The following is a 13184-nucleotide window of genomic DNA, read 5'->3' as shown; positions in this document are numbered from 1 at the left end:
AAAAAAAAAAAAAAAAAAAAAAAAAAAAAAAAAAAAAAAAAAAAAAAAAATCTAACTGACATGGCCACACGGAGGACAAGTTTTGTGTGCAGTTAGTTCCTTGAGTTCAGAACTGTGGTCTTCCATATCATCATGCGGTACACCTCCATGTAGAAAAGTTAGAAGGGATGGTATCAAAATAAAAGCACACCATCTGTTTTTCAGGCCTAAAAGGAATATTTTAAAAGTTAGTGTATAGTCTCAAAGAAGTGTAAAAATAATTTCTAACATCCTGTGGTACTCAGACTATAGCAGGCTTTCTTTAGGGCCACCAGTCCCCAAATTATGACAAACTGATTAGTTATGAATGCTCAGCCTTATCTTCTGCCTGTCCCACTAGCTCTTATAACTTAATATAACCTCTTTCTCTTCATCTCTTTTGCCTCAGGACCTTTGACCTTTCTTTCATTCTATATGTCCTACTCCATGTCTGACCATCTGGCAGCTGCCTGACCAGCTGGCCCCTAGTATCGCCCTCCCTACTTTTCTCCCTCATTTTGCTCCCTCCTCTCTTTTGGAGCCTAGATTCCTCTTACTATTTATTCTTTCTGCCCACCAGCCCCATCTATTCTTTACTGCCTAGCTATTGGCTGTTTAGCTTTTTATTAGACCAATCAGGTGCCTTAAGCAGGCAACGTAAATCAGCAGCACATCTTTACATAATTGAACAAATGCAGCATAAACAAATATAACATACCTTTACATAGTTAAAGTAATATTTACAACAACAGACCATGTAAATCACAGACTTTTTTCAATTTTCTTTCAAGTAAAATATTAATCTTCAAAGAAAGAGAGGTCACTGTCCGTATATTCTCTCTCCCCACACCTTCTCTATCCTTATCTCTTTTTCTCTATCCCTTCTTTCCTTTTGTCCTATTTTAAATATCCTCCTTTACCAAAACAGATATTAAATATGTTCTTTTCTGCCCAAGGCACAAGCTAATTTCATTTGGGCATACCTGCTGTACTACAAGACAGAGGTGTAATATGATATCAACTCTCCCACACAATGCAATAGATTTGCTATAGTCTCAATCAAAATCCAACAAGGCTTTTGGTAAATTTTAGAATAAAATAGTAAAGATTTATATAATAAGTAACAGAATATAGTTAGAGATAAGCAACAAATTAGGAATTCAGTCATTATCACTCAGCAGAAAAATGGGCAAAGTCAAAATGCATAAAAATTACAACAAATACTTGACCTTTTATGTCAGCATAGATCGTGGCTGTAGGGGGGTTGTGAAGCTGGTAATATATACTGTTGGATGTAGAAAATAAAGCACCATAAACTCTCCAGGAAAGTATCAGTCGACCCAGCCTCTTTAGAAAGCAGCTTAACTGTAAATATGACAATGGTACACTGAAATAGTCTTTCCTCCCGATAGCTCCCCATCTAGATAAATGCTCCCCCACAAACCCAGAGAGGCGTGTGTTCTTGTTGCTAATAGCAACAAAACTGGCAGCAAGCCAGGTGTCTTTAATAGGAAAGTGGTTAAATATATTATAATGTCTTCATTATCTGACCTCATGTGCACTCATGGAAACTAAATGAGGGGCTCTGTGGCAACAGAAGGTGTTGGACTTTCTCCTGTGAGCATGGGGAGCCATTGTGGGACTTTAAGTAGAAGCACGACATGACCAGACTTGAGTTTTTAAAATATCTTCCTGGATGGATTATGGAAAACAGATCAGAGAGACATAAACTAGAACAGAGACTCCCATTAGGAGGGTGTTAATCCAGTTGACCATTAATGATGGCCCCTTGAGATGGCAGCTGCAGTGCTGTTACCAGCCAGAAACACTTAGACATAGCAGTATATTTTAGGGTTCTGTTTTGACATGTCTTGGGCAGCTCTTCATGCAAAATGCTTACCGAGGCAAAGATGATAGAAGAGGTTTGCTGACTGTCTCATCACCTGACTAAATTATTTAGAATTATAAATCAATTTTTCTCACTCATCTGCTTTTCATGTCCTTGTTAAAAGGCTGAAGCCCTTCGAGGTGACTTTGGGGTTCTTTTTCTTCAGCAGCGTGAAGCTCTGAGCACATGCTATGATCAGCTTACATGGGCCTAGCTTAAGTTTAGGCCTAATAGTACAGATAGCTTCTGCTTTCCCTCTACAGATTTCTTTTATTACCATTTTCAAAGGCTGCATGGTATGGGTGCTTTTTGTTGTATACCAGCTTCTCCACCATTTGAGACTAGGCAGATTTAAATTACTAATAAGTGCATGAGCATAAAAGTCACCATCTTAGCCATGCTGTGGCTTTGATCCCTTGGTGACTATCAAGGTGTCGCTTGATATTTATCTCTTAACATGAATATTTCATATTGGTTTAGGAAAGGTCATCTAATAATAAAAAACCATTTTAAGTCTTCACCAGCTATCTGTAGTGATCAGATTCCCAGGATTAATTACGTATTTGCAATGTGTCTTTATAACCTTAACTTGACTTTAAATTTGAGGATGTAGCACAGCATGGTAAGACTCTAGAGCCAGACTATAGAGTGAGAGGGTGAATGTAGTTGTCACCAAGCATGGGACCAGGGCTGTGGGACTCAGTGCCTTTGGGCCTCCAGGTCGAAATGGTGTTGAAGTACCAAATTTGACTTTATTAGTAAAACATGTACTGTTGTTATATGTTAAATGAAAACATCCAGTGAGAAGTCTTTCTTGACATGTACCTTTTGATGGAATGTGCTAACAATTTCACTGAAAAGCACACAGTAAGAGAGAACCACTTTGTAGTGGCACTCAATTGTATTTTAGTAAGTAAAGACTGCCTGAAGATATAAGAGTAAAACAGTCCCACTAGTTAGCCTTACAGAACAGATTATGATAACACACACCTTTAATCTCAGTAGCCATAGTGACACACAACTTTAATCCCAGTAGCCACACTAGTTTCCATAGAAACTGGACGGTACATGCCTTTAATGACAGTGGTTCATGCCTTTAATCCCGGCCCTAGAGAGGATTATAAAATGGGAGGAAACACAGCTCTCAGACACACAGTCTCCTTCTGAGATTCCTGGAGGCAGGATCACCATTTTTGGACTGAGGTCAAGGCATCTTCAGGTTGAACCCCAATTTCTGACCCTGAGTTTTTATTAATCGTGTTTTATTTAATTGTGCTTCACTACTCGAGGTATAAGCTTTGGTCTGTGGGGGTTTTTTAAAGATTTTTATTTTATTATTTATTTATGTGTGTCTCTGTATGTGTGTACACTCATGTACATATGTGTATGTATATGCTCAAAGACCAGAAGAGGGCATCAGATTCCCTGGGGCTAGAATTAAAGACAGTTGTAGCTATGACAGGCACTGGCATGAAGCTTCTCCGCCGAAAGAACAGTGGGTGCTCTTGACCATGAGCCTCTTTCCAATCTTGGTCCTGGAGATTTTTCTACATGCAAATATAACATATATGGAAAATAATCCTTTTATACACATTAATAGTATTAAAACCAGAGTTTGAGGGTTTTGGTTGTTGTCTTTAAAAAACTGAAAAGGTACCATTCCAGTTACAACAGTGACATCATTATCCCAGTAGCTATGACCAGTCAGCCTTTTAGTTAAAATTAAGTGTCATAAACCAACAACCTGCCTTTGTCCAGCAGCAACTGCTAGTCTTTTAAAAGAAGACACTAGCTGGGCCTAGTGCTACATGCTTTTAATCGCGACACTCAGGAGGCAGAGACAGGAGTTTAAGGCCAGTTTGGTCTACATAGTGAGTTCTAGGTCAGCCAAAACTACACAGTAAGTCAATCTCCTCTCCCCTGCCCACCCCCCCCGCCGCCTCTTCCTGCAACCTCACTAATGGAGCTGGTTCTGCATACATTTGATGTGAGAGCCCAAAAGGACTAGCCCAGCCCAGCAGGGCTTGCACCTAGCCCCACCCTGGTGCAGTCCCATGTTGACTCTGTAATACCAGAATTATCTTCCTATCTAAATAAGCAGTACTGGGAATGGCTACAGCCTGCCACAGGTCTGAAGCACTAAACAAGACAACATGATTTCACTGGCGTATTTCTCAGGATGGTGATGTCTTTTAGGGTTCCTATTGCTTTGAAGAGACACCATAACCACGGCAACTCTTATAAAGGAAAACATTTAATTGGCGTGACTTACAGTTCAGATGTTTAGTCCCTATCATCATGGCAGGAAGCATATGGTGTGCAGGCAGACATGGTGTGTTTGTTGTAGAAGGGGCTAAGAGTTCTACACCTTGATCCCAGGCAGCAGAAGTCTGTATCCCAACTGGATGTGGCTTGAGCATATGAGTCCTCAAATCTCCCTACCCCCACAGTGACACATTTCCTCCAACAAGGGCACACCTACTCCAGTAAGGCTACACCTCCCAATGGTGTGACTCCTTATGGGCCAAGCATTCAAACACATGAGTCCATGGGGGCCATTCCTCTTCAAACTACCACAGGTGGGAACTGCCTGGGTCATGCAGAACACTTGTTTGCCATTATAGCTGTCATCTTTTCTCTCAGGCCTGGACGGAGGATATGCTGGTTAGGAAGTACATCGTGGCAGGGAAGGCATGGCAGCAGGAACATGAGACTGTTGGCTTACATCTTGGCAGACAGTTGGAGAGAATAGGTTAGAAATGGAGTGAGCTTGTCAACCACTGTAGCATACTGCCCAGAACCCGCCTCCTCTGGCTGGGCCCCGCCTCCTCCACCTGGTCCCAACATCCTCATGCTTCCTTAGCCTCCCCAAACCATAAGCCCGTGAGTGCTGTTTAACGTTCACACGGAGCTGTGGTCTCTCTGCCTTTCCACCCTCTGCAGCGGTGTAGCCTCTCCTATGGATTTTAGACTCTCCAGTGTCCAGAACAATGAGGAATATTTTTTTAAATGAGGTAGGCAGTCTCGGGTTCTCTGTGATAGAAGAACAGCATAAGAAAGAGATCTCACTGAAACCGTTTTCCTAGTCTCATTTTGACATTCGCAGATCTCTACTTGATACTATAAATTAATTCAAAATACAGAACTACATGTAGCTCTTTAATAAGCTGTTTTAATTATTTTTCCATTCTACTCTGCTAATTAGGGAATGATACTGAACTTCTTTCATTTCCCATCATTTATTATTTTAGTGTCTTTCTTTTCTCTGTTCTCCATGTTGCTCTAGACACATACATACATAAGTAGCAGAAAAGAGACTGCAGTATTGGGCGCTGCCAAAACCACCTGCAGTGAACTGAGTGCCTGGGCAGGGTGTCTCTCAGAGTAGCCTTCAGCAAAGATGCTTAGAGTCTCTGTTTCTGTGCGTTGGAAATAGCAAAGGGGGATGTGAAACTGGTAACTAAAGAGGTCCACAAATAAGGTTGTTATTGTAGACTCTCCCTATTACAGGTGCTAACAGAAAGATGGGCTTTTTTTCTCACTGTAAATCACAGAAGTCAACCCTCTGGGGAAAATATATCACTGATGATTAGAGTCCAGTTAGTGGCTTTTCAGAATATTGTTTGAGGGTATGCCTTCAGACATAGGGTCATATACCCACTAAAAGCTGCTTCCATCATTCAGGAGCTGTTATAATGGGGGCCTTAATTCAAAAGCTAGACAAATGGAAAAAGAAGGTAGCTAGTTGTACACTTTTATCTTTGTCACTTCTTTCTCAAAAATGTTCACGATAGGGCCAGTGAGAGGGCTCAGAAGGTAAAAGTGCTTGCTGCCAAGCCTGACAACCTGAGTTTATTCTAGCAAGAGACCCATGTGATGAAAGGGAAGAACAGTTCCCACATGCACACATCAGTGTGAGATGGTGGAGTAATCAGCTTGCAGACATTGTATAGGCTATTTTTCCTAACTTGGGACCATTGTGTGCACTGCTCTTAAACTTCATGCTGCCAGATGTGCTGTTTAGGAACAGAGAACTGTTTATTATTATGATTTTGGTTTGTTAATGAAGAAGTGCTCATTTGCAAATAACTGTTTAATCTGTAATTAAAACCTGGAAGCACTCTTAAAAATAAAGACAGTTAAAATGCATCGTCACTGACGTGCTAGATTGAATATGCAATAGCAAGCATTAGACAAGTCCTCCCCTATTTATCACTTTTAATGAATCTTTCACCCTGGGCCCACTTTAAGCCCTTGCTGGTATTCCTGTCACCCCATCCATATGCTTCTAAGAGCATTAGCCATTCCTGGGCCTGTGCATGGCTTAGAATAAAATCAAAACCGCTAGGTTTTGATCACATATAAGCAGGCTGGGAGAAAAAAATCATTATCATTACCATATCCTCATTAAGATGACGGGCCCTGGCCGTATCTGCATGTTTGCTCGGCCATCTGAAATTCATGCATGCAGAGGAAATTTTTCTTATCCTTTTGAAAGAAGAATAATAAATATTTATATTGCACACACAGCTTTAACTCTTTCAGGCAGGCACTGGATCATGTTTTAGAAATGACAGGAAGCTGCTTGTGGGATTTTATTTTTCTTTCCCAGGACAATTCAGTTTTCCAGTAAGTCCTTTAAAGGGAATTATAGATTCATCAGTATTGTAAATACTCTCCTTTCTGCTCCCCATTAAATATATTTTGTCTTACTTTTTGGCAGTCTTTCGAGTCACATAACTTCACTTTGGGGCCTTCTCTAGGCTTTACTGGCTGGTTCCGCAGTAGGGACATCGTGCGCCTACCAGGGATGCTGGCCTACACCCTCGTTCACATCGGGGAGCCTCTTCTTTCCTGGAACCCTCCACTCCGTTAGCATGTTAAGAAGTAATCCAGATCATGTTAACGGTACACCCTCGTTCACATCGGGGAGCCTCTTCTTTCCTGGAACCCTCCACTCCGTTAGCATGTTAAGAAGTAATCCAGATCATGCTGAAAATAAGTAAGCAAACAAAATCCAGGGTCTCATGGAGTCCAGATTGGTCTCAAACTTGCTCTATAGTTGAAGATGGCCCTGAACTGCTGATCTTTCTGTCATTCCCCCCAAGTGGTTGAATTGCAAGCATGTGCCATAACCAGTTTCATGGGATAGTGGGTATTGACTCAGTTTCCCATGCATACTAATCAGCTACTTTACCAACTTAGCTATATCCCCAGTCACCCATGTTATTTTATGCATGAGTATGCTTTGCACCTGTGTGTGCGGGTGGACGCCTGTGTGTGCACTTTTTCAGGCCCAGCTCTTTCTCATTTGCTCTCCACCTTAAGTTTTGAATCAGAGTGTCTCACTGAAGTGCAATGATTGGCTGAACTGGCTGGCCAGTAGGGAGCCTTCTGTCTCTGCTAACCCTAGCACTAGACTTACAAGTTTGTGCCACCTGGCTTTCTGCATGGGTGTTGGGATCTTAACTCAGGTCCTTACTTTACCCACTGCGCCATCTCCCTAATCACACATTACCCCTCCCATGTTGCTCTCTTAAACTTCCTCCAATTCTGAAGCAGGAAATGGAAAGAACCCCTAGGCAGTTATCTACTTAGAACAACCTCATGATTCCTTTCTTAAAGATACCCAGCAATAACATAGACACCATAAATATGTTATATTTGGCATGGTAGTGTGTAGCATACCTGTAATTCCATCACTTGGGAGGTTAAGGCAGCCTTCCTTGGCTACACAGCAAGATTAAGGCCAAATTGGGTTCATGAGACCTCATGTCAAAATAAGAACCTGAGCAACAGACAGACAGAGAATACTTCTGTGAATGTTTGTGCCCACAGCGCAGCCTTTGCATAGTAAGTGAAAGGGTCATGAAAAGGTGGAATTTGGTTAAATACTTACATAACTTTTTGAGGTTCTCTGTTTTTGTGAAGTTCTTTATTTCACTTGCATAAAGTCTACCATTGTGATGCTACCTAGAGGCAGCAGAACCTATCCTCCATCCCATGTCAAACTATTAATGTGAAAACAACTCAAGACTTGTGGTACATAATTATTCTAATAATATAGTTTAGAAAGTAAAAGTTACTTCTGTTCATTCGTTCATTGTCTTTTTATTCTATTGGCAATGGGGGGGGGGTCAATTAAGGGAAAGCTATTTCCCTCAAGGCAAAAAGATGGAGTCTACATCTGGGAGGAGACACGCCATCTTCTCCCACTGGGGTTAATCAAGTTGGGCCAGTCCATCACCTGGTGAAGGGACTGCCGCAAAAAGGCTGATTCACCTTTAGCCATGCTAAAGAGATGGGAGGAATAATCATCCCTTTGCTAAGATCAGGTACTGTGCCTTCTCAGAATCCTTCTCTTTGTGATGTCACTGCAGCGACATCGTGAATGCTGTTAGGTCTCTCCACCTTTCTGAGTCCTGACGCAGAATGCCAACTTTTTCTCTTCTTCCTTCCTTCCTTCCCTCCCTCCCTCTCTCCCTCGTTCCTTCCTTTCCTTCTTCCTTCCTTCCTTCCTTCCTTCCTTCCTTCCTTCCTTCCTTCCTTCCTTCCTTCCTTCCTTCCTAGTGCTGGCTAAAGCCTAAATATGCTTTCTCTAGTCCTTTTGGTCTTTTTTTATTCTTTCTCTGAAGCCCTGCTCTTTCCACTATGGTTGCTTGTTCCCTATCTGACTACTTACAAAGGTCATAGCTTTCTCTCTCCCTTCTTGACATCTTTCTCCTCTAGGCAGCCACCAATACTTACAGCTTCTGTACCTAGAAGTATTTTCTTTTAAATCCTGATAAAAAAAATTATCCTTGAATTTTCTTCTAAATCTGTTCTTAAATTCTTTTATTAATGAGACTAAGAACCCAAATGGGTTCCTAGGCAACACGTGGGACCAATTCTGTTGTCTCTCCAATTCTGTTGCTACATGTTGCCTGAAATAAGAGAGGGCTACAAACATGCTGGCGACAAGGAAACAGAAATTGTCTCTAGCATCCTCCTTTGAGAAATCTTTGGGAATATATGCACAGCTCCTGTAGGCCATTTCTATTTTATCACTGGTAGTCAGGTTTCTAGCTCCTAGACAGACCCCACAGTAAAAGGATTTCCCCTCTGTAGCCCCTCAGGTTCTGTCGTTCCACTCACAGCTCATAATATGTTATTGTGTATTTGAGCCAAAACTTTAAATCAACATGTAAATAATATATTTGTATAATACTATTGATTTCTGAAACAGGACTCAGAGTCAGTGGCAGAATCAAAAAGCCCTGTTCTCCTCAGAAGAGCAGGCCCTGTACCTCCCGTGGGCAGCACAATGAGCCAACCCATTGGCAGAGGTGTTGCCAAGCCAGCCCTGATACTGTGAGCATGGGAAAGCTGCCCCCATTTCTTACCTGTCATGTGACAGCATGGGTGGGAGAGAGAGATGCCCCCACCCCTCCACCATCCATTGACACCTAAGGCACGTGGGAGAGCTAGCCCTGCCTCTCGCCTGCTGCAGCACCGAGAGTGCTGTGTAAGCAGCCTTGTAGAGCTGACATTGAAGGCCTTGGTCTGGGAGATCCACCCCAGGACTGGAAAGCAGGAGAACTGGCCCCGCCCCTTGCTCGTCCCTGCAAAGGGTGAACTCACCTGGGCTGTGCTGGAGCTCATCCGAGTGGTAAAGACAAAGGAAAGCTGGGGCTGAAAATACCCGGGCCCAGAAGCCGGGTTATGGATTGGCCCACCCCAACATCCATCCCATTTCTGCTCTACTGGAGCATGTGAAGGGACTGGTTCTGTAGACCCAAAGCTGCAGGATCTCTACAACACAGGCCAACAGCAGGATATCCATGAGCACTTCTGGTGAAAGCCCAGCATCAATAGTGTAGCAGAAACCAGAGGCCTCAAACCAGACCAATGACTCTCAGCAATGAACACTTCCAAGTAAAGATATGTGGACAAAGGGGCTTACTGTGTTACTGTGTCACACGCCAGCTTCCTTGAAGAGATTTTTACCCCCCCCCCCTTTTCTTTCTTTTATTTTCCTCTTAAATTTTATTGGGGGGGGGGGGCTGCAAGGACAGAAGTGGATACAAATGAATGGGATTGAGATGCATGGTGTGAAAGACACAAAGAATAATTTAAAAGAAAGTTAAAAAAGAAACAGAAAAAAACATCCTGCTCTGCCCCCAAGGTGAAAGGTGAAAAGCAGCTTGTCATAAGAAGTAAAGCACGGCAGGCTGGCACTGGACATTCCCTTCGGTGAAATTTATTAGAATGAGATTGGCCTCCGGGTGGGAGGAAGAGCATTGGATAGAAACAAGGTGACATATGGAGAGCTCACAAGGTCGGAACTTACAGGGATGGAGACTTCCGTCCAGAGCCTAGAGAGGAGCTTCATTAAGGGTCGGAATGAGATGAAAGGAATGATGGGTGGCGGCCAGGGAAGCCCTTCAAAAAGCAGCCATTATATGCTGACCCCAAGCAGTCTCCCTGAAGAGTGTCAGACCAATCCCTAGGCAAAAGAAAAGGTCTGACTTTCAGGATCCTTTAGTGTGGCAGGACCCGTCATCTCACTCCATTTACCTGAGCATAGAGTACGTAAGAGGTAGCATGGATGAGCCCAGTGCTGGTTAGGACCACAAATCAGGGACGGCTTTTCGGCCACCAGGTTAGTGTTTTAACACAACTTTTGAATTCCAAGTCCTTCACCACATAAAGAAGGTCCCTCCTAGAGCGTTAGATCATTAAAATGTATGGCCCAGCTTCCAGTCCAGTTTCAGGGGTTCCAGGGTCTCCCCGTGCCTGCTGTACAGTCTTCTTACAGGAATTTGGGGAACCCAGACAAGCTGCATAGGCCTGGTGGGGTTTCCCAGCCAGTCCATCCACTTGGCTTCTTTTCCCTGTGTCATTCTGGGAACTTTAGCAGGACTTCCGGTCTGCATCTATGATAAACAGTTTTCCTAGAGCGGCCACATTCCTGGCTAGTTTTGGCTTAGGTCCACAATGCAATATTGTGTTTGGCAGCTGAAGCCATTATGGGGGGTGGGGGGTGGATCAAAGAACCATTACACCAAATTTCCTTTTGAAAAAGGCATTGCTGATCAAAAAGTAGTACTCAAAACTGAAAATTGCTCAAATTAAATGACTGTGTCCTTTTTCTTGCTTTCCCAACTCAATTCTTACCCAAAAATAGACAAATATTAAGGTTCTTTGAGGCTTTGTTTTTCTTAGCAGTCACTCTAGAATAGGTTTGTTTGCTTATTTGTTTATTCTTGATTTAAATGTGTGCAAAATAAGTCCCTTGACCACAAGCTCAGTCTCCTTGTGTTGAATTTCATATATTTTCACACTCGTCTGTCATTCAAAGGAAGCAGGGAGACGAGGTCTAAACGGAGCCATGATGTGTGCACGCACACGTGCGCCCAGCTAATTACAGGTTGCAGTAGAATTTGGGAGAATTTCAATTTAGCTTCATTATGTCTGAGATAGGGGAAGTAGCATTAAAGGGGAACAGCTAGCGTGGGTGAAGAGAAACACACAGACGGATTTTTCTTTTAATACAGACATTTTAAGGCGGGGATAAGATTTAGTTTAGGGTTCTGGCTTCTTAGGTCAATGTGAACATTTCTCAGTGTTGTGTTTCTGTGAGCTATGTAGCAGGACTTGTCTGTGCTTGAGGAGTTCCATTTCCTCGGCAGAGAAGACAGATGCAGGTGTCTGGTCCTGGTGAGCAGGGTTTTCCTCCTGCATCCCGGGTGCCTGGCCAACAAAGTGGAGGCTCTCCCACTCCGGTCTCAGGGTCTCGCAGAAGCTGAGCCTAGAAGCCAGGAAAGGAGGGATAGCTGGAGAGAATAATTGCTATTCAGTCTTCTTTAATGAGATGTATGGCCCTGCTGAAAGATTGTGGCTGCGTCTTTTGTTATGCTAATTAGACACCATTAGAGCTTGGCAGTCTTTGATTTCGGCTTAATCCTTTCTGCTTCCTCGGCCTCAGTCCTGACTGGCAAATGCTTGGCAGATAGTGGGCTGTGTCGCACCACGCTGTTATTTATCACTCCTGTGTGTGCTGACTTCTTTGGTAGAAAGGTGAATGATAAAAGATGTATTTTAACAAAGGCAGTATGTGTTTCGGGCATTTATTTTTTTTACTTAAAAAAATTTAATTTGAAAATGACCGCTTCCTTTTAAGCCCCCCACCCCATTGTTGTTGCCATGGTTGTTCTTTCCGTCCTAAAGAACAGGAGAGGGCAGTTTGCATCATCTCTCCTTGGGTGCCAGGATTTCCCTGAAATCTCTGTTTAAGTCCAAAGTTGATTACACCCTAAGATTTTAGGGAAGCTGTAATTCCCGGGGGAGGGGGGAGGATAAAATCGAAGCAAGAATAATTTGATGGCCCAAACCGACAATTTAGCTTGCCTGCCTTTACAACTTACGGATACGCCTGCCTTCTTCTCTAAGACTGAAGCATTGTATTTACATGATTGCCACAATTAAGAGTATTTGTGGTGAATTTTAAAAACAGCATCTTTTGAAAAATGACCAGCATTGTCCTTTTTCAAGTAGTTCGGGGATAGTGTGACCTGTGAAATTCTCCACCAGCAACACAGCATCTAGAGCAGCGTGTACAGGAGAAGCACGGCGTGAACACATATTTTCTTTAAATTACTTGGTAGCCACATTTTAAAAAAATCCTGTGTGTGTAAGAGAGACAGGCAGGCAGAGAAGGGGAGGGAGAGAGAGAGAGAGAGAGAGAGAGAGAGAGAGAGAGAGAGAGATCCATATGTGAATATCAGAGAAAAAATTGTGGGAGTCAATTCTCTCCTTCCACCCTATTGGTCTTAATGTTCAAACTCAGGTTGTCAGGATTAATGGTTGGTGACAACGGTCTTTATCCTTCGAACATCTTGGCTGGCCCCCAGTACTCATATTTTAAAAATATTTTTTGAGATTTTAATTACACGATTCCCTCTTTTCTTTCCTCCCTTTGAAACCTCCCAAGTACCCCCTTCCACTTTCAAATTCCTGGCCTCTTTTTCTTTAATTGTTGGTGGTATGTGGTGTGTGTGTGTGTGTGTGTGTGTGTATTTCTAAATTCATGACTATAACCTACTCAGTCTATACAGCGTTACATGTGTGCATATAGTTTCAGGGTTGATCATACAGTATTGAATAACCCATCCATGCGCATCTCATGTTTGGGCAGTCATGTTGAGATTTAATAAGTGTAGCTTCTGACACTTCTAGGAAAGACAGCCTCACAGTAATCTCCTGTTCTGGCTCCTACAGCCTTCCTGCCCCTCTTCTG

The 13184-nt window shown here is 42.8% G+C and overlaps 1 protein-coding gene across 1 annotated transcript in view; it reads left to right on the top strand.

Annotated features, from left to right (window-relative positions):
- The window catches only part of Cdkal1 (CDK5 regulatory subunit associated protein 1 like 1), a 511294-nt gene that overhangs the window by 455030 nt on the left and 43080 nt on the right, over window positions 1-13184 (top strand). Inside the window, 1 exon segment of the mRNA XM_038335499.1 lies at window positions 7030-7057. Within this exon segment, the coding sequence (XP_038191427.1) occupies window positions 7030-7057 (28 nt within the window).

The sequence above is a fragment of the Arvicola amphibius genome, chromosome 6 (genome assembly GCF_903992535.2).
Source record: "Arvicola amphibius chromosome 6, mArvAmp1.2, whole genome shotgun sequence".
Lineage (NCBI taxonomy): Eukaryota > Metazoa > Chordata > Mammalia > Rodentia > Cricetidae > Arvicola > Arvicola amphibius.
Note: the sequence above shows the minus strand (reverse complement) of the source record. Positions and strands in the feature narration are given on the sequence as shown.